Source organism: Cervus canadensis, chromosome 23 (assembly GCF_019320065.1).
Source record: "Cervus canadensis isolate Bull #8, Minnesota chromosome 23, ASM1932006v1, whole genome shotgun sequence".
In the NCBI taxonomy this organism is placed as follows: Eukaryota; Metazoa; Chordata; class Mammalia; order Artiodactyla; family Cervidae; genus Cervus; species Cervus canadensis.
The window spans coordinates 35,331,724-35,352,808 of NC_057408.1; the positions used below are offsets into that span (position 1 = coordinate 35,331,724).

The 21,085-nt window shown below is 50.3% G+C and overlaps 2 protein-coding genes across 52 annotated transcripts in view; one reads left to right on the plus strand and one right to left on the minus strand.

The window, feature by feature from the left end:
* CELF4 (CUGBP Elav-like family member 4) overlaps positions 1-6,407 on the plus strand; it is a 312,290-nt gene extending 305,883 nt beyond the window's left edge. For 40 of the 50 annotated variants that reach the window (XM_043444150.1, XM_043444193.1, XM_043444163.1 and 37 more), the window contains one exon: positions 4,218-6,407. Coding sequence is in view for 9 of the 50 variants with exons in the window: in XM_043444193.1 (XP_043300128.1) it covers positions 4,218-4,244 (27 nt within the window). In the remaining 41 variants the exon portion in view is untranslated. Of the gene's footprint in view, positions 1-2,172; positions 2,261-4,217 lie in introns of those variants that run through there. The other 10 variants (XM_043444172.1, XM_043444174.1, XM_043444173.1 and 7 more) reach the window with 3 other exon arrangements.
* The window catches only part of KIAA1328 (KIAA1328 ortholog), a 267,669-nt gene continuing 249,023 nt past the window's right edge, over positions 2,440-21,085 (minus strand). For both annotated transcript variants that reach the window (XM_043444201.1, XM_043444203.1), the window contains exons 7-8: positions 9,983-10,039; positions 2,440-2,554 (exon numbers count right to left, since the gene is read on the minus strand). In XM_043444201.1, coding sequence (XP_043300136.1) covers positions 10,002-10,039 — 38 coding nt within the window. In that variant the 3' untranslated portion in view covers positions 2,440-2,554; positions 9,983-10,001. The remainder of the gene's footprint in view (positions 2,555-9,982; positions 10,040-21,085) is intronic.

The window sequence follows — 21,085 nt, forward strand, 5'->3', positions numbered from 1 at the left end:
GGGGCGGGGAGGAGTGGGCGTCCCAGGACTGGGTGGGAGTCCCTGGGGGCCCCTTAGTTACACTTGCGTGGTGACACCTGGTGCCTCTGTGCCGCGTGGCTTGTGGGATCTTAGTTCCCCCATCGGGGATTGAACCTGCGCCCTGGGCAGTGAAAGCACGGAGTCCAAGCCACGGGACAACTAGGGAGTCCCCCCCCCGCCCCCCCCCCGCCACCCCCCAGTTCTGAGGCCTCTTCTCCCACCCCACCAGCCTGCCAGTTGGCTCTCGTGGGTGCTGGGTCTACGGGTTTTCCTTGTGGAGGGGCTGGGGCTGCAGGCGGGGCTTGGTGGGCCCTGGTCTCAGGGAGGGGGATCTGCTGCAGGAAGAGCCAGCCGGCCGGCCGGCAGGCAGAGAGGCCCTGGCTCCTCAGAGAAGGCAGAGCCGGGGGCCAGATTTAGGCTTAGAATTGTCACCTCTCAGCTATGTTGCATCTTATCCACAGCGACACGTCACAGTCTCAGGCTTCCCTTCCACACAGCCTGAGGGAAACCCAAAGCTGAGAGCAGGAGCCGCTATGGGTGGAAGCCGGGGACATTGGAGACCAGCCTGGTGCACAGGCTTAGCCCAGGCCGGGGTGCTGCAGGGGACCAGGGGCTGGGGAGCGAGCTCGGGGGTAACCAGGAGGAGGGGTGGGGCCGGGGACCCCCAGGGCCCTGGGTGGAGGCAGAGGACGCCAAATGGTGAATGAAGCGTGTTCAAGACAACGCAAATTGGAGTAACTGGATGGTGCTTCACCGAGAGGGGGATCTCAGCCTGCACCAGTTAGGGCTCCATCAGTAAAGAAGACAGTGAGAAGGGTCAGTCCAGAAAGACATCCGTCGGGGGGGATGTGGGGTGTGAAGAAGCGGAGAAGGGGGAGGCGGGGGAGGCAGGGAGGGGGGGAAGCAGAGAGCACGGTGGCGGCAGCAGCAGAGACCGGCAGGGAGCCAGGCCCATAGCTGCTCTTCTCCAGTGGACTCTCCTTTTCCCTGCAACCTACCCTCCAGGGCGCCCTAGCCTCCCCCGTGACCCTTTCCTGGGTCAGAGCTTCGGGACCCCGCCTCGCTTTGGGCCCCCTTGGGAGCAAAGCAGAGTAAGGCAGCCGTGAAACACGACATCAGCCATGCCAGGGTGTGTTTGTAGAATTCCGAGAACACTGCCGTGATGGACTTTAAATCTCCCCACTGAGAGTGCTGGTTCTCTAAAGGCTCTAAGGACCGAGGGTCAAGGCCAAGCGGCAGGGGGCCGGCCTGTGGCCTCCCGCAGCTTCCCGGTGCCCTTAGCGGGGACGCCCTTCCCTGGGGATAGTGGCCACCGCGGGCCGGGACGGGTGGGAGGCCGGGTGGCTGTGGGTGTGGAACGTCCCGGGCAGCCGAGTGTTTGCTGGACAGACCCCCGGACACAGCGGTCGCCTTAGGCAGCCTCTGACCCACCCGGCAAATGGGAGCCACCCGGTCAGGCTCCCCTTGCTGACCACAGGCTGCAGCCAGGAAGGCTGGGGAGGCGAGGCGCGCTCGGCCCCTGGGGGAGAGAGAAAGAATCAAGGAGGGGGTCAAAGCAGAGAGCGTGTCCCCCTGACCTGCTCGCCGGCCAAGGTGGTTTGAGGGGCTGTTTTCTTTTTTTCCGGCCTCCTCGCCAAACTGCCGACGCCCTCCCTCCTGTTCCCCGGAGCATGACGGATGCCCGTAGTGGCCCTGTGTGAGGTTCTGCTGTTGTTCACAGTGTATCACCTGTCTGCATCAGCAACCGTGTGTGCGTGTGCGTGCGTGCGTGCGTGTGCGTGTTGACGTGCCCATGTCGTTCGTCTGCCGCTTCCTCCATCCTTTTGGGTTTTTTTCCGTTCTCTTATGATTTGACTGCTGTTCTCTCATCGAGCTTTTAGATTGATGCTGTGGTCTGGTGCTGTATAAATATTTTTCCTTTTAATTTTGTTTTAACTTCTTCCTTGCCCGTCTTCACCCTCAACCCGACTCTCCCTGTCCCCCCACCCTGCTCCCCACAATCCCCGACCCCTCCCACCCTTCCTCCTCCTCCCCGCCTTACCCACACTCTTGTCCTCTCTCTCTCTTTCTCTCTCTCTCTCTACATATATAAATATATATATAAATCTTTTCTTCTTTTGTCATTCAATCAAATTCCAACAACCCAACCAGGGCCAGTCAAATCCACCACAGTCTCGCGCTGAGCTAGGAATAAAGTTCACGTAATCACATGAGAGTGGAGAAAACAGTCCCCCATCCGTAAGTTCAAATCAACTCAAAGTTCACAGTGTGACATGATGGCGTCATGTAACAAGGCTAAGAATCGGTTGCATGACAATTGCCGTCAAGTTTCGTGGAGGTGCTGTGATTGGAGCGTTTTTCTTGGATGTTGTATCAGTTGATGATTGGCCAGTCATGATCACACGTGCATTTTCTTGACTTTTGTGCTGCCACAATCTTTTTTGCTGTGCTCATTTTCGTTTCGTTCTTGGTGCTTGCAGTGGTTTTACTTTCTGTTGTTTGGTTTTTCTTGTTCAGCGTTTTTTATGCTTCTCTAGATGTCACATAGAGAAAAAAAAAAAAAGAACAAAAAAAATAGTAAAAATAAAGATGAATTCCCGAATTATCGGACATGGGATCATTTAACTGTGCAAACCATTATTTTTTTTTCTTAAAAATAAGGAAAACACCTTAAAAGTATCTATGCGTGGTTGATTTACTTGCACTTGAAAATATTGTGATTTTATTTTTTTCTAGAAATTTGGGGGCCTTTTTCAATTGACACTTTCTAGGTCTGGTCTTTTTCAAGTTAGGCTATTTTAAATCTCACTTCAAAAGGAAAAACAAAAACAAAATCTCTACAGTAACAGAATGATAAAAAAAAAAAATTCTAAACCAAAAAACTAGAGCTCAAAGCCCGAGGCCTCTGAGAGAGAGCCCGGTCACAATTGTAAGGTTTGTATTGTAGCTACTTCTGCTAAATTAAATGTGTGGAGGGGAGGTGGGGGACCTGGGGCTTGGGGAGGGCTTTTTTGGTTGGTTTGAAAAAACAGTACTGACAAAAGCAAAATGCACTTTTTTGTTTACAACTGAAAAAGGGTCCTTGACAAGTGTTTTTTAATTTTATTATTATTTTATTTGGTGTTGTAATTGTTTAGATTGCTGTGTACGGTTTGCTGTTTGTTGAATCAACAGTGTGAAAAACCTGCCAGCATGGATTGATATACGCATGACGTTGTCCCCTCAGTTGGGGGCTTTGCAGTTCTAACTCTCTTGATGTAACCAGTCACCCCCATGTATAAGTGGAAGCTGCTTGCTAGAATGGAGACGAGTCTCATTTGTTAATTCACAATGGTTAAGCATTCTCCTTCTGATTCTAGTCAGATCATGATTTTTTTTTCTTTGAAATGCAAAACAAAACACCAAAAAGCCACCATTCAAAACAAAATCGAGAATTGTCTGAGTTAATTTAACTTTGATGATTAAATCCGTTCTAACTTCTTTTAGGTTCTCCCATCCACTTCCTCAAAGTGCTGACTTTCCTCTAAATTCCCTGGCATGTATGAGAAAAACATTACGTGTGTGTGTATGTGTGTATCTATGCATATACATACACACATATCCATGTATATCCACATATGTGCAGGTGAATATATTCTACACATATATCCAGATATACATATATATACATAGCCTCGCAAATAGTTACTGACCTTGGAAAAGAGGCGGTTCGCTTGGAAACTGGGCAAGGGTTCTACAAAATTCATGTCACAGATTGTGGGGAGGAGCGGGCTTGGCTGCTAGATTTTTGCCATCTTGTTTGCTAGGCTTCTGTATACATATTGTATCTGGGCTAGATCCCTCAGAGGTCAGTTTAACGATGAATTCATGCCCCACAGTCACAAATTCTTCCCTTAGATCTAGCCATCCCCCAATCCAGAACTCTAAAGGAACCCAAATCAAAAACCCTCTCCTCTGCTACAGCCATCACCTATAGCCCTCCCAGTGGTTTCTTACTCTGAATACAAGAGTCGATTTCTTTTTTTACGTATCATGATCATGACTAATTCTCATACTGGTCTCTTCCCTCCCTCCCGCCATCCCCCCCCCCACCAGAGCTCCCACCCTAACCCCCCCGAGGCAGGTTCCTTTTGGTGTTTGGATGTATTTTGCATTTCCTCTCTTGGCTTAATCAGCCCCGATTTTCTTCATTTTAGGGCAGGATGCTGAACGGGCTACATTAAAAAACAAACCTCTCTCTATATATATTTATAAATGAGAACTGTTGGATGACACCTTTGACATATCAGCCAATATCAATCAAGCTGAAGACTCCAGACACACTCTGTGACTGTCACATTTCTTCAAGGAAAGTATAGCGTCTATGGAGTTCAGAGGGCACGTGTTTGGGGGAAAAATATATATATGACAAAGAGAAGAAGAAGATGAAGAAAAATGAGAAGAAAAAAAAACAAAACAAAAAAGGCAACTTTAAAACAAAATAACTTGAGACAAGGTGGGGAGACTGCAGGGCTGGGAACTGGGAAGGGCCGCTGCTTCCCGATCCCCGGGGCTTTTCCAGCCCGTGGGCGCCTGAGGCAGGCTGGGGCAAGCGGTGTGGCTGACGGGGCCTGGTCCCCAGGGGGGGCGGCTGGGAGGTCGCCGCTGAGCATCTCTATCTGTCATTCCTTTAGCTATTTAGGGACCAAAGGACCAAACTTTTTATTGCAGATGTGTAGCTCTAGGTCAAATAGAGGGGGGATGGAGGAGAACCTCCTTCCTGCCTCCTGGCTGTTCTTGAAACAGCTTAGAGCGATTCTATGAAAAAATGTAATTAAAAAAAACAAAAAAACAAAAAAACCACAAAAAACAAAAAAAATTTAAAAAAGGAAAAATAATGCTTCAATGCTTTTAAAACAGCAAGATAATAGTTCTTTGATACTTTGAGAGGCGCTTTGATTACCCTCATTCAAGTCTATGACACTTTCCTACGGTTTTCTGTATTATATGTCAGGATGGAGCTGTTAAGATGAACAAATTGGTGGATATTTGGGGAAAGCAACAAAATAGGAAAACTCGTTAACTGTGAAGTGTGAGAAAAGGAGGGGAACAAAGGGGACTGACAAGGCAAGATAATTGTTGTGAAAAGTCTGTAAATGCTTCTAACTTTCCCCCCCCTCTTAAAATCATAATAGTTGTACAGAATTTTAAAAAGGAGAAGTTTAAAATACCTATATAATAGAAGAAAAATTAGAGGAAAGCAAAAAAGAAAAAAAAAAAGAAAAAAAAATCCTATAGAAGTTAGCGTTATTGCTAAAATCCCAGATGTTGTAGGACTGTACTTTTGTAGAGTTTAGACTGAGCATCAATCCCTTCTCCCCGCGAGTGCTGTTGGACGCCGTTGACCCCGAGGGCCAGGCCGGACCCGCCCAGAACCGTGGGCCTCGGGCTTGCCCACCGCCGGTGGAGGCCGCGCCGCTGGCAGGAAGGCCCGCCGCCGCCGCCACCCCCGCCTCGCTTCGCTCCGGGAGCTGCGCGCGCTCGCCCGCTCCGCGCAAGCCCTGGACAACTCCGCTTCACTCGCCTTCCATGCTTGCTCCAGAGACTTTCCGGGCAAGGGAGACCTGGGAACTTTCATCTTAAAACAACTAAACAACACACACACACACACAAAAACCTGAACAAGAGAGAGAAAAAAAAAAAAAAAACAATCTTTGAAGAATTTCTGAAACTGTTTACAAGGAATTTTGAAAAACAGGGATGTTTAAATGATGCCGGCTCTGTTTTTCTGTAAATAAATTTGCATATTTTGTAGGACTTTTAATTGTAATGATAGAGAAAAAAAACAAGGAAAACTATTTAATGAAAGCACGATATTTATCTTTGGTAAATGACTTTAGAGCAGTTAAAAAAGACATTGCTTAAAAAAACTCAGAATCAGAAAAAAACACTGAATTATTTAAGAACACATATATTTTAAAGTATAACATATTTATTATAATTTATTTGCACCGTTGGGAAGACTTGCTTTGACCTTCTGCCTTGACACCCTCCTCACTGACCTCTAGCTCATCTGGAGGCCTGGCGGGGAGGCCCTTGAACCTACCATGTTTTTTAATTTTCTGCTTTAGAACATCTATCTGGTTCCTCTCAGGCCTTCTGCCTTTCCTTTCTTTCTATTTTGTTAGTTAATTATTATTTTGTAAAATTTTATTTTTCTTTCTCTTGGCTCCTTCTTTTTAGGATGTCCAGATGTTGTAAAAAAAAAAAAAAAAAAAAACAGCTGCAGTTCAGTACAACTGCTCTTTTCACACTCAACTCCCTAAAGCTCCTTGTAACCTTCTGTAACTATTGGATGACGCTTTCTCCAGCTTAGCCCTAAATAAAGCACAGTTTAAAAAAAAAAAGGCTCTTCCATGGTGGTCTGTGGTTCCTGGAGTCTGGCCAGCCGGGTCTGTGCCCTCGGGCTGGTCCACTGGAAGTAGCTTTGGTTCTTCCCTGCACGGAGTCAGTCTGCTGCCTGGACCGTCTAGAAAAGTCTCTCTTTACTGGTGTGCACCTCTGAAAGTCTCCACCACATACCCATTCCTGGCTTCCCTTGTAGGATTGGCCACAGGGCCCACACCCAGCAGGAAGGAGGACAAGCGAGAACACCTTGAGTTGGGGTTGGGGGATGTGCTCTGAGGGGCTGAGGAAGGAGACTGGAGGCAGGACCTACGGTAAGGGAGGGGAAGACGCAACCCCACACACCCCAGACTTGCCGTGGGGCGTTTTGTTCTTGGTCTTGCACCTTCCACTGCCCTGACATTTCTCTGGGTGGAGAAGACTCAGGTTCTAGGTGATCCGCAGAGACGGGGCTCTGGTGGGAGGAGCCTGGAGTGCTGCCATCTCTGTATCATGAGAGGGAGGCAGGGAGATGTCCACACCCACACCCGGAGTGCCACAGGAGGCTTGCAGGAAGGTATGGGGTGGGGGGAGGTTCCCAAGGCAGGAGACCGGAGGTAGGGCCTGGGGGAGGGGAAGTAGGAGGGAGGGAGCAGGTCCTCCTGAGGTGAGACCCCAGGTGCACAACAGCCTGGAATGTGAGGCTTCGTCTGTCACACTCCATCCTGGGACAGCCCTTTCTCGCTAGTCCATCTTGTCCCCAGGGCCCAGCCTCTAGCCTTGCAGACCTGTCTAGGAATAGGCAGGCCCCTCCAAGTGTCTCCCATCTCCTCCTCGTATGTGATGGGATGGGGAGATGATGGGAGTCCTGGCAGGCACAGGTCTGTCTGTCTGTCTGTGCCCTCCTGTGAGAGGTGGGGAATGGCTTCAGCTCCCCGTCCCCTGTGGGGGGGCAGTGGCGGGGAGCAGCACCGGGCCCTGCCTCCCTCCTCGCCCCGCACCTCAGTCCCCAGGCAGGGCCCTCTCCCATGCGTCCCACGCTAGCCTGGGGAGATGCTAGCCTGGGGAGAAAGGGCCTTCACTCCTCGGGACCTGGGGCAGGCCTTCAAGCCTTAGCTTCAGCGTGGAGATGGTTCTAAGCTGAAACCCTCCCTGTCCTCTGAAATAACCCACACTTAACCTGCCAGTTCTGGGGAGCCTCTAGGGAGCTGGACTTCTTGGAGGAATTCACTGCGAGGGGTAGATGTCACACTGGGAGTTACGCGACCCTGTGAGGAACAGAAAGGTATTTTCTACGAAATTCTCTGGGTTTTGAGCCTCAGACTATTCAAAACCACGGTTTCTGTTGGACATTTACAGCTGAAAGCCACTGTGCCTGCCAGAGGATGACAGCTTCAACCACACTGCCTCCTGTCACTCTCTCAGACCCCAGGGAGCCCCACCGGCCTCCCCAGCCCTTCCCCGCTGGGTCCCCTTCTCTCCGGCACAGCGTACCCCCACCTCCAGTGCTCTGGCTCAGGGGCAGCGGGGCCTCGGGGAACTATCCCCAAGGAGCAGTCTGTGCAGTGGGTTGGCCTCTTTTGCTCTGTTCCAGGCACGGCTGAGAAGAGAGATGAAAACACAGGGCCCAGGTGTGAATACGCCAGTTCTAGAAAGTAAACCTTTATTTAAAACCACCCACCACACATTTAAGAGGGAAGGTAATGTATTAGCCTCTGCGGGGTTGGGGGGGCGGTATGGGGGGCACCAGAGGTTCCTTGAAAAGTTGCTGCAAACTCTCGGATCACTTTGCACATGATTACCGGGAGTTCAGGGGTCCCACAGCCCATCCATCACCCCCTGGTTAAGAACCCCTGATTTGCAGTGTTATTTAAGAAAACCCAAGATACGGTTCTCATTCATTTCTGCTTATATTCTATGGTTTCTGTTCCTCTGGTAGTACAGTCATCCCTTGGAATCTTCAGGTCATGGGTTCCCCGGCCCCCACAGATAAGCAAAGTCTGTGGATGCTCAAAATGACGCAGTACAGTCGGGCCTCTGCTTTTGTGGCTTCTTCCTCCGTGGATATGGAGGGTCAGCTATATTCTACCTACAGTGTGTGATTCCTTCACCGCTTCCCTATTTTTTTTTAAAGACTTTTTGTTTATTCGTATAAACTGTTTATTTCACACATAATGGAAATAGAGATACTTGCATAGCAGCCCCCTGTGTACACAGCACTTGGCTTTAACATGCATCGATTCCCTGATTATTTTGAAGAAAATCCCAGTTATCAAGTCATTTCATTGGCAGACACCTCTGTTTCCCCTCAGTGTTGTCGACGCCACACTGACACGCTCTGGCCTGTCGGGCAGCTGCGCCCCTGCTGTGTAAGCCTGGGGCCTCCCTGTGGCCTCTCCCAGCCTCACGCGCAGGAGGGCACTGGTGCCCCGGCCTCCCTCCAGCCCCTGCCCTGGCAGCACTTTCAAAGACCTCTCAGCTCTTCATCCACCCTTCTGTACTCACATCTTCTCTCTCACTTTTCTTTCCTTCTCTCTCTTTCCCTTGCTTTCTGTGCAATGTTAATATGAGAAGAATGTTCACTGAGACCTCTGGCGTCCCTAGTAGCTCAGACAGTAAAGAATCTGCCTGCAATGCAGAAGACCCAGGTTTGATCCCTGGGTCAGGAAGATCCCCTGGAGAAGGGAATGGCAACCCACTCCAGTATTCCTGCCTGGAGAATTCCATGGACAGAGGAGCCTGGCTGGCTGCAGTCTGTGGGGTCACAGCATCAGACTGAGTGACTAACACACACACACACACACACACTGAGTTAATAGCTTCCATCTCCTTTGGGCTTCCCTCATAGCTCAGTTGGTAAAAAGGATCCACCTGCAATGCAGGAGACCCTAGTTCTATTCCTGGGTCGGGAAGATCCGCTGGAGAAGGGATAAGCTACCCACTTCGGTATTCTTGGGCTTCCCTGCAGGCTCAGCTGGTAAAGAATCCACCTGCGATGTGGGAGACCTGGGTTCAATCCCTGGGCTGGGAAGATCCCCTGGAGAAGGGAAAGGCTACCCACTGCAGTATTCTGGCCTGGAGAATTCCATGGACTGTATAGTCCATGGAGTCGCAAAGAGATGGACACGACTGAGCGACTTTCACTTCACTTCACACTTCATCTCCTTCTGGGTTTCTATAAAGATCCAACATTGTCCCTATTCTGAGCTGGATCCCACCCACTCCTCACACAGGGCACTGGTACAGCCACACATGGATATCCTAGAGTTTTCCCACCCACAAGCATGCCTCCAAGTCCAACATCTATCTTCCATGTTCTGCTGCCCCCAGACCATGTGAATCTGCAGCTCCTCCTGGCACAAGGTCTGCAGGGCCAGTGTTCGAATTACACCCAGTTGAACCCAAATGGACATTTCCCAGCTGAATAAGATGGTAAGGGGACATCTGGGCAGCACGGTCATGGCCCCAGCCCTGCCTGAAGTGGCAGCCCTAGCCCTGCCTGAAATGGCAGCATCAGCCTTTGTGTGAGTGCCATTTGTCTCTCTCCCAAAGTGGAATTCCCCCAAACAGAAATTATTAGCTACCATCGATATCCTACCTTCCATCGACTGTTCACTCTAGTCAGCTAGACGTTCAGTCCATGTTGATCCACTGCCTGCAGGGATGAATGAGTTAAGGAAGGAAGGAAGGACAAATTGCAGGCAACTGAAAGCGTGTTTCAAAGAGGTAGGTGTTCTGCAGACTCTTTAAAGGAATAAGAGGACAGTTGGAATGAGTGGGTAGCCGACACTCCCTTTCCTCTCAGCTGAATGTCAGTTTTTTACTTTCTAGCTTTCTCTTTCTACTGCCCCTCCTATTTCCCTAAGCTGTGCTCCCTTCTCCCTGTAGATCCTCCCTTACCCCATCAGTCTCTGGTCTTTAGCTCTCCCAGACCCCAGGCTCCCAGACCTGGCTAGTGGACAGCCAGCACCCCAGAGCCCTTCTTATCACCCCAACTTCTTTTCCCTCACACTAACCTAGCTCCTCTTCTCTTCAGGGAACCCTGATCGTCTCCATCCTAGGTTGTATCTTTGTGGACATCTAGCCACGATCTGCCCAGACCAGGAGGAGGGTGGGAGACTGCATGTCAGAGTGAAAAAGGCATGGGCTTTGAAGAGATGTATAGACCCCTGCTTTCATTTTGGAAAACTGACCTAACCTCCCTGAGCCTCAGTTTCCTTATCTCTGAAATGGGGATACCAATACACTCCCACCCCCAAGAATTGTAAGGAGTAAAGAAGACAAAGCCACACACAACCATGCCCCGTCCCGAGTTGTAAATTCTTGAATAGTACAAATACTCAGAATGAGTAATTCAGGCTCTGAGCCCCTCCTCCTTCCCTTCCCTTAGTCCCATTCCACTGACAATTCACGTCCGAACCAAGTGAGCTTGAAGTTGGTACCAGACCACTTCCCATCATCTTCTCTAAGTTCAGTGAGCCTGTGATACCCCCAGAGAACTCGTCATGTTCAGGTGCACACCTCTCTGTCTCTCACTGCTCACCCACCTTCCTGGGGATCCCTATTCACAGATGGTCCTCTGCCCCTTCCTCTCTCTCTGCCCTTTCTTTTCCCCATGAGCCTCCCCAAGACCACTGTGGCTGTCAGTGTCTGCAGGCATCCTCTCCCGGTTCACAGAGCCTCAGGCTGCATGTTAGTTTGGTCTTTGCGCTTAAAAAATTTTATCTAGTTTTTGGAATAGATAACATAAGATATATGTCAAGATTCAAAAAATATGAAAAAGCATATGATAAAAAGTCTTTCCACCCCTGAATCCAGTCACCCGTTCCTGTCTCCAAAGGTAGCCAGTGTTACCAGATGTCTTGTTTACCTTGGTCTTTAGGGTGCAGATGTGTGTGCATTGGTGTAAGGAACTCAGTTATCAGTAAAGAGACCCAGAGTCTGGCAGTGCCGTGCCCAGGCCCGAAGCTGGCTGGTGGGGTTCCCAGGCAGTGAGCCCAGGCGTGGGGTTGCTCAGAAGCCCCTGGCTGAGTAGGGGAACCAGGTCTTTTCCAGCACACTCATCAGCGGGGCGCATCCCTTTGAGGCATGGGGGAGCCGTCACTGCTGAGGTGCCGAGCCAGACACTGTGAAGAGCTGCTTATTATAATCTCATCCGATTCTCTGAGGCTGCTGTCATCGCCCTATCTGACAGATGCGGAACCAGGCTCTGAGAGGTCAAGTCCCCACCGAGATGACCCAGTGGCGGGGTTGCAGCCCAGGGCTGTCTGCAGAGCTGGGCTTCGTCTCCGTGTCTTGTCTCCCTCACTTGTAAATTCTCCGCACAGTTGCTTCCCTCCACCCCTTCTCTCGTGTCTCTCTTGTCCTGTCCCTCCTTCTCACGTTTTTTCCTCAATAATATTACTTTTACCTTTAGGAAATGGCATCGCCTCTATTGACACAGGTGCCAGTCCTTTTCTCCCTGCCCCCTGGATTGTCTGGGCTGGCCCAGTGCTTGTACAGGTGAGGGCATGCAGGCGGTGCCCCTCCCCCCTGATGGTGGGGACAGTGGAGGGAGAGAGGAAACCCCAAAGGCCTGGTTAGCTTTTATTATTAACAAGGAGAGGAAAGTAAATGGAAATAAATGGAGCATTTATTAACATTTTATGCTGCTACCTGAAGTTCAAAACCCTTTTGAGCTGTGTCAGCTTGGTTTTCCCCAGCACGCTAAACTCTGGATAAAACTATAAGCATGTTGTTAAGATAAACGCAAATTGGTTCACCATCACTCCAAATCAAGGGGAAACTGTGACCATTTCTGAAGGTGCCCGACTCCACTAACCAAGGCACAAAGATGCCCCTCGTCTCCAGAGTCTCCACATGAACCCTCTTGGCTGTTGCCCTTCTCTCCCACCTCGTCCTGGGGCTCAGCTCTGGGCATTAGGGTGGCAGGAAATCCAGGGCAGCTGGGTGCTGTCCACCCACCTCCCTTCTGCCTCCCGCTCAGGGCCCTCTTGGGGTCCAAAGAGGGGCTTCGGAAGCAAGGCTCCTGTGGGGCGTTTTCGCTCTGCACAGGCAGCCCCTGGAAACCAGCATGAGGGCCACAGGGCAGACCCCACACCCCTGCCCTGCTGCACCCCTGCCCCGCTCAGGACCTCAGAGCCTGTCGTTAGGCCTTTTACTTTGGGTGAGACTAGGGCCTTAATTAGTTCTGCTTTTTTTAAAAATGCAAATCACCTTGGGTTGGGAGTGTATTTGTTCCTTTAAAACTCAACCGAGTGCACACATCCAGTGCCCACTCAGTGCTAAGGACCGGGGGTGCAGGGATGAAGACTACACACGCAGGCACCTTCCAGGCACAAGGCCAGGTGTGTTGTGGGCGTGCCATCGAATCCGGGATGTCATCCTGTCAGGTGCTATGAGATGAACAACTAGAGGCTTGGGAAGGTAAATAACTTACTGCAAATCACACTGCAAGTCGCTGCCCTATATTAGAGGGATCGCCAATGAGGAACTACCGCATGGCGCATGGGACTCTGCTCAGTCTTGTGTGGCAGCCTGGAGGGGAGGGGAGTTTGGGGGAGAATGGATACATGTATATGTACGGCTGAGTCCCCCTCAACAGTTTCAGGCTGTTCGCCTGAAACTAACACAACACTGTTAATTGACTATACCACAATACAGAAGTTAAAAAAAAAAAATCACACTGCAAGCAAATAGTGGATCCCAGCTTCAAAATCAGCTGCACTGTCCCCTCCCACGGGTTCCCTGACTGGTAAAGACGGCTGCAGGACAGCCCGGTGAGTTGTGCAGGGGCCCAGGGTAGCCCTGATGAGACAATGCCAGTAGCCAGACTAGTGAGGAGGAGACACTTGGGTTGAGTGTAGCAGGGTGAGCAGGGGTTACACAGATCCCGAGGGAGAGGGTTATGGAGGAACAAAGGACCCCAGACATGCTAAAGAGCTGCAAGATGCCTCAGGTAAGCGGGGAACAAGCTCGGGAAGACACAGGGCCTTGTCTAAAAAGAAGCCATTACTGATAGACCAGGCAGCATCCTGGCTACTTCACTGACACCATCCCAGGCAACCTTCCCAACCAGCCTACACCCAGTTTTACAGACGGACTTAAGCGACGGTGCTGCAAGTCACCTGGTTTGACAGAGTTGGGGTTTGAGCCCAGTCCCAGATAGCAGGTCCCAGGCTTATAACCATCATATGACTTTGGAGGGGGCTACCTTTCCAAGGCACAGGTGTAAGAAGTCTTCACGCAGAAGCCTCTGACTTACTGTATTTCTAAGCCTCAAACAAAGACAGGCAACCTAACCACAGGACAGAGGCGTGGAGACAGGACCAGTGTGGAAAATCTCAGACCTCCTTGTTAGTTTCTTCCTCTGCAAAGCGAGGTATCCTGGGTGGATCTCAAGGACTCAGCCCAGTCCCTTTGTGTCCAGAGCTCTCTGCTAAGTGCTAGGAGGGGAAAGAGGGGGTGCAGAGGAGGGAAGGCCCGAGTGTCCTGAGCCAAGCTCTCAACATGAGAAGCACCTGGATGAGATGACAGCACCGGGAGGAGCAGGGTTTTACCCGCCACTCCACTCTGCTCTCAGCTGGGTAGAGAACCCCTGCGATCCTGTCCTGAGAGCTGGGGGACCTGACGAGGCCTCTGGGCCTGCAGCATCCCCTTTAATCAAGAACTACTTGAGAGCATTTTGTACTTTTAGCATTGAACTCGGTGTCCGGCACATAGTCAGTGCTCAGTGATGCTTGCTGAATGAATGAGAAGTGGCGTGGAGTGGCGGGGATGGGGGAGCTGCCTCCCACAAGCCCTCCCAAAGCACCCCACACCTGTGCCCGCTGGGCAAGGCCCCTGTGCCTCAGCTTCCCCAACTCTGACCAGGAATCACAAGGAAGCCTGGTAGTTCTGGTCCTACTGGGGCCCTCAGAGATGGTTTGTGGACACAGAGTCTCCTGTTTTCCCAAGTTTCTGATCATTCAGATTCTCCCGCCCTTGGTTCAGGTTCCATCTGCTTCAGAAGTCTCCAGCTCAAACTAAGCACCTATTTCCTGGCCTCCTGCTGCCCTAAGGGTGGAGACACTTCACTGGCCCTTGTTTACACTGTTCTGTGATGCTCTGAGTCCTTAGCTCCCTCTCCAGCTGAAGGTCCTGAGGACAATAATTGTCTCCTTTTCCAGCCTGTCTCCTAGCACTGGGACCATCAAAGAGGGTGGTGGGAACACAGCAGAAGACTAAGGATTTGAATGGCATGTAGCTGTACCCCAGTGTTCACTGAAGCACTATTTACAATATCTAGGACTTGGAAGCAACATAGACATCCATCAGATGAATGGATAAAGAAACTATGGTACATATATACAATGGAATATTACTCAGCCATAAAAAGGAATGCATTTGAGTCAATGCTAATGAGGTGGATGAACTTAGAGCCTATTATACAGAGTGAAGTAAGTCAGAAAAAAACAAATATCATATATTAATGCATATATATGCAATCTAGAAAGATAGTACTGATGAACATATTTACAGGGCAACAGTGGAGATGCAGACATAGAGAACAGACTTATGGACATGGGAGGCAGGGAGGAAGGAGAGGGTGGGATGAATGGATATAGTAACATGGAAACACATACTAGATAACCAATGGGAAATTTCTGTATGACTCAGGGAACTCTAACCGGGGCTCTGTAACAACCTAGAGCGGTGGGACGGGGTCAGAGGGGGTTATGGAGGGAGGGGACACATGTATACCTATGGCTGGCTCATGATGATGTATGGCAGAGGCCAATACAATATTCTGAATCAATTTTCTTTCAATTAAAAATAAGTAAGGTTGACAAAGAATTAATCTCCAAAATATACAAGCAGCTCATGCAGCTCAATACCAGAAAAATGAACAACCTAATCAAAAAGTGGGCAAAAGACCTAAACAGACGTTTCTCCAAAAAAGACATACAGATGGCTAATAAACACATGAAAAGATGCTCAACGTCACTCATTATTAGAGAGATGCAAATCAAAACCACAATGAGGTATCACTTCACGCCAGTCAGAATGGCCATCATCAAGAAGTCTACTAACAGTAAATGCTGGAGGGGGTGTAGAGAAAAGGGAACCTCACACTGTTGGTGGGAATGCAAACTAGTACAGCCGCTATGGAGAACAGTGTGGAGACTCCTTAAAAAACTGGGAATAGAACTGCCATATGACCCAGCAATCCCACTGCTGGGCATACACACTGAGAAAACCAGAATTGAAAGAGACACATGCACCCCAATGTTCATTGCAGCACTGTTTACAATAGCTAGGACATGGAAGCAACCTAGCTGTCCATCGAGAGGTGAATGGATAAGGAAGTTGTGGTACATATACACGATGGAATATTACTTAGCTATAAAAAGGAACACATTTGAGTCAGTTCTAGTGAACCTGGAGCCTATTATACAGAGTGAAGTAAGTCAGAAAGAGAAAGATATATATTGTATGTTAACACACATATATGTAATTTAGAAAGACAAAACCAATGGTCCTACATGCAGGGCAGCAAAGGAGACAGATGTATAAAACAGACTTTTGGATTCTGTGGGAGAAGGCGAGCATGGATGATTTGAGGAAAGGAAACCTAAAAAAATTTAAAAAAAAAGGAAAATTGGAAAAATTTAAATCTGGTCTGCAGATTAGAAAATAGTGCTCTATTTATGTTAATTTCTTGATTTCAATCATTGTCCTGTGGGTATGGAAGAGAATGTCCTTATTTTTAAGAAATACATGCTGAATTATCAGGGGAAGGAAGAGTAGTCGGTCTGCAATTTACTCTCCAATATTTCAGAAGAAAAGTAATAATACATGTATGAGATATATGCATTATATATGTGTGAGATAGAGTGAATCTGAGTTAAAATGTTAACCCTGGGGAATATGGGTGAAGGGCGTTCATGTACAGGAATTCTTTGTATTATTTCTAAAACTTTTCTGTAGGTCTGACTTCAAAATAAAATGTTTGAAAACAAAAATGTGGCCAGTTTTCAGCTGGGTCAGCCTGAGAACTGTCAGCCATCTAGACTGGGTGCTGCAGGGACCACCCCCCACGCCCCCCACCTTACCGCTTACCCTTACTCCCTTGGGAATCTGAGAGGACAGACCCTCCAACATGGAAGTGAGCAGCGCGTGTCATGGGTGGTGAGATGGGGCCACCGTGGTTTCTGCTACCCCATCCTGGCTCCTGGGGGTGCCTATTCCCACCCCCACTCAGGAACAGCCTGATGAGCAAAGCAAGAAACACAACATCTTTAGTTCTGAAGAGAGAAGGGACAGATTTGAAAATCCTAGAGGTGGAGAGAGGAGATGGGAGGGGAGAAGGAAGGGCTGTGGGCAGCCCGCAGGCGCCCGTGATGCAGGTGCATGGACCACAGCTCCAGGGTCCCCGCTCCGGAATCGTTCTTGACTCAGTCTTCTCTGGACCATCCTCAAGGCTGGGGTCCGATTCTGCACAAGGGTATGAGGTGGTGATGAGAGCACAGTCCCGACTCTGGGGAAGGCAGCCCAAGGTGTGGAGAGAGATGGAGGTAAACAGCATTCTGAAACGGGCAGGCGTGCAGTGGGCTGCCCTCCTGGAGGCCGAGAAGAGGGCTGGGAGCACTGCCTGGGGTGGTGGCGGGTCCAGGTAAGCGCGGGTAGGGAGTGGGCCGGGCTAGCTTTGCCTGGTTGTCATGAAAGCCCCAGGTCTCCACGCTTCAGAGGGCCCATCGCCCCTTACCAGCCATCAGATAAATGATAAAAGCACCTGATGTTTAGGAAGTGCCTCACAGTTGTTCACCCAGCAGATACCCAAGCATCCTTTCGCTGTATCCCCACGTCATCTGTGAGCCGGCTGTGCAGGTGTGTGCTGTCTACATCTAGCAAGTCAGGCACTGAGTTTGCACTAGTGAAGAAAACTGCACGTGTCACACAGTTTTGGCGGCAGAGCTAAGACCTGAAGCCCAGCCTCCGGCGGAGCCCTGGGTAAACGGGACGCTCTTGCTGCATACTGGAATCTCAGCTGGTCTCTCTCCACTGGGCCCTGCTGCTCTCCAAGCTTAACCACCAGAACTAGCCTCCAAGGCTGTCCATGAGCTCACTTACCTTGGGGTCTCTGTCTCCGTGCTTTTGACACTCTTCCGCGGTCCAGGGCATCTTCCTTTCTTCCTTCCAGCCCTTGCTCAGCAATAAAATCTTATATTCTGGGAAATGCTGTCAGAAGTCCCTGTCTCAGGGGCTGCCGTTCAGGCCTCTGGGCCTGCATCCACCTCTGAGCGCGTTAACTGCAGCTTGACATAGTTCCCGGGTGCTGCCAGGACCACGCCATTGGACTTTGTCTGGTACCTAGTGGACAAAGATGCTTCTGAGTTTCCTGAAGACCTGTGATTCCTGAATTCTTTGGATTCTAGGGTCCTTTGAGAATCTGATGAAAGCTGTGAATCCTCTGGTCCAGTTAGGCATCCAGGTGAGGAGAGGGGTGAGGCAGGTGATGAGAGGACTGTGGGCAGGGGAGCTCTCTAGCCAGACTGATGCTTCTGGAAGGGATTTCACATCATAGGGAGAGAGCTCTCATTTCTCATAGAGCCTCATCCCCACACCTCCCCTTGGACAGGACAGAACAGAAGGCGACTGGATTTCTGGCTGAATGTCTCTGTTCAAAGGCTCAGCCAGGAGATCACAGGGAGGCGCCCCCAGCCAGGTCCTCCCCTGCTGTGGCTGCACGTGGCTGGGGAAGAAGCCAGTGGAGACTCGAGAGAAGTTCAGCGTGGGGGTCACACTCCCAAGTCCCTTCTCAGACTCACTGCTACTCAACATTTCTTTTCCCCCTCCAAGTCAGTAAATCTTCTATTATTCTCCAAGTTGATATAGTAAGCTGTGTCATTTTGAGAAGAAATACATAATGGTATATTAGAGGAAGCATGGATCTTCTCATTCATGCTTAGAAAAAATTTATTACAATGTAAGAAATTCTGAATAGCATGGATTTATTATAATGATTTAACACTTCTGCACTTGAGTTAAAAATGCCCCTCCATAAATAACTGTCCCTGGAAAACATAGCAAATTTACACAGTTTACCGTTCCTCAGTGTTATATAAATCCAACAAGCTTAAATCACTTCCAGCTGGGAGGGGAATGCCACCAACCCGGCCTGGGGTTCATCCTGTCTCCACCGGCAGCCACAAGAGGTGGGGAGTGACTTCCTTTCCTCTAGCCACTCCCCTCGGCACCAGACAAGCCCCCGCAGAACCCGGTCGTGGTGGTGAAGTCGCTCAGTCGTGTCCGACTCTTTCAACCCATGGACTGTAGCCCGCCAGGCTCCTCTGTCCATGGAATTCTCCAGGCAAGAATACTGGAGTGGGCTGCCATTTCCTCCTCCAGAGAATCTTCCTGACCCAGGGATTGAACCCGTGTCTCTTACATCACCTGCACTGGCAGGCGGATTCTTTACCACTTGGGAAGTGGCTAAAATATGGGGAAGAGAAGGACAAAGTTTACAACTGCTGCACGTGTGCCGCCCAGCGGGCCTCAGGCCTCCTGGCAGCCCAAGCCACGGCTGTGGTCTCTGCGGCAGTGCCAGCCACGTGCCAGGCATGGTCGGCAGCTGTGGACTGTGGAGGAGCGGCGGGAGAGGCCAGCGCCAACGCCCTGTCCAGATCTCAGACGAGGCCCGGGCTTCGAGCCAGCCACCTCTTCTACTGCTCACAAATCCAACAGAGCACTTCCCTCCTGGGCCTCCCAGTTCCCTCTCTTCCAAGGAGCCCCCTCTCGGAGCCTCCTCGGGCTCCTCCGGACACCCTGCCTGCCCTACATTCATGGACAGTTTGGCCTGATCGTCTGGCTTTCCCCTGGGCTGGTTTCCAGGGCTAGGTCAGCACATCAGGCACCAAACTTGTAAGGTAGGGATGGCATCTCCATTTTTACAAATAATCCTATAAATTATCACGTGGGAGGCTTAGTGGGTATAAGTAGCTTACTTAAATGTATATAGCTCACAAGCGGTCACTGTAGGCTGCATTTAGACACTTAACATTCCAACAGGCGGATAAGCAGTCCACAGAACAATACAGCCCAGCCGGAAGGTGGGCTGTAACGGAAGCGCGGAAAGGAGTTGATACTGGAGGGAAGGAGTTGAAAGAAAGGATTGCCTGGAGGTAAGGAGTCAGGAAAACATGGCGGCAGAGACAGCGGAGGCCGGTCTGGAAAGATCCATCGGAAAGCGAGGGGCTCGGAAGTCACACAGGCAGGAAGAAGCAGTGTGTCTTCGGGAGATGCCCAAAGGCTGCGGGTGGCAAGGGGAGCAGAATGCAGGGAGGGAGGGGAGGTGGAAAGGGATGCGGGTGAGGTGCGGAGAACCTGGGGTGTCTCTTTCAGGGGTGTGCTCCTTGACCCACAAGCACTGCAGACTCCTCTGGACTTGAGGCCGGGAAGTTACAAATCTCAGATTTCTTTTGGAAAGAAAAGGCTCGTCAGTGTGGGGGTGTAGTGGCGGCGTCCCAGGCCCCACTCTCCCTCGTGAGAGTTGCGAGCAGCCTTGAAGTGCCAAGAGGGCTGGACTTTGGAAACACAGCTCTGTTTCATGTCTTCCCTCCCTCCCTTCCTCCCTCCCTCCTACCCATCCTCCCTCCCTCCTACCCATCCTCCCTCCCAGCCCCTTCCCTGTCCATCTAGCTGGGAAACAAGGACTGAGAGCCTGCAGGTGCCAGCAGCCACGATGAGCTCTGGGGAGTCATTGATGAAGAAGAGTGACATCCTAGTCTGGCCGTCATGCAACCTTTGCCTACAGGAGGAATCAGATACATAGGCAACCCAGCACAGTGCCACTGCGTACACAGGGCTGATGCATGCACAAGGGCCAAGACAGCTCCTAAGAAGGTCAGGAAACGAACATTATAGTGCCTTCAGGTGCTGAGGGAAGCTCACGGTGGTTGGAGCCCAGAAGTCTAGAGAGAGAGCGGGAAAGGGGGGCTGGAGGTCTCCAGACTGCAGCAAGCCAAATCACCAAGAGCCTTGTGCGTTGTGCTCGAAGTCCAGGCTCTCAAAGGGCAATAGAAAACTACCTCTCACGTGAGCCAGGCTGTGATGTGATGACAATCCTGGTAGTTTTCTGGAGGATAGTCATAACAGGTTACCCTCCCTGGGCACTGATTTATTTTCTGCCAAGCGCTCTCCAGACATTCGTTTATTTAACCTTCACAATAACCTTGTGAGGTAGGTTCCATTGCAATCTCCATTTAAAGATAAGAGTGAAGCAGAGAGAGGTGAAGTCACACCTGTGAGGATGAATCTGGGCCACTGAACAGGAAAGTCAACGAACAGACCATTGTACTAGAAAAGTGAGCAGTGGGCAGGCCAATAAGTAGAAGGACTTGGGGCTACTTGGAGACTGAGGGTAGGAGAGCAGAGACATGAGAAATGACCCTCCCAATCCTCTTTCCAAGTCTGTTTACTTGGGATGCTCCACTCGATGCTCTGACGACCTTGGGTAAGTCTTGTTAAAACAATTGCATTATTGGTGCCAATGTTGTCACCCTCAAATTTTAGGTGTGCACAGATGTGTGCCTAGTCTCATTCCATTAAGGATTTGAGGTAACTTACAAGAAGAACCCCATGCAGTAGTTTTTTTAAAGTATGAAAAGAGGCCATTGAATAAGACCCTCAGGGCCCAGCCCTGAGTCTGGCCCATGGGAAG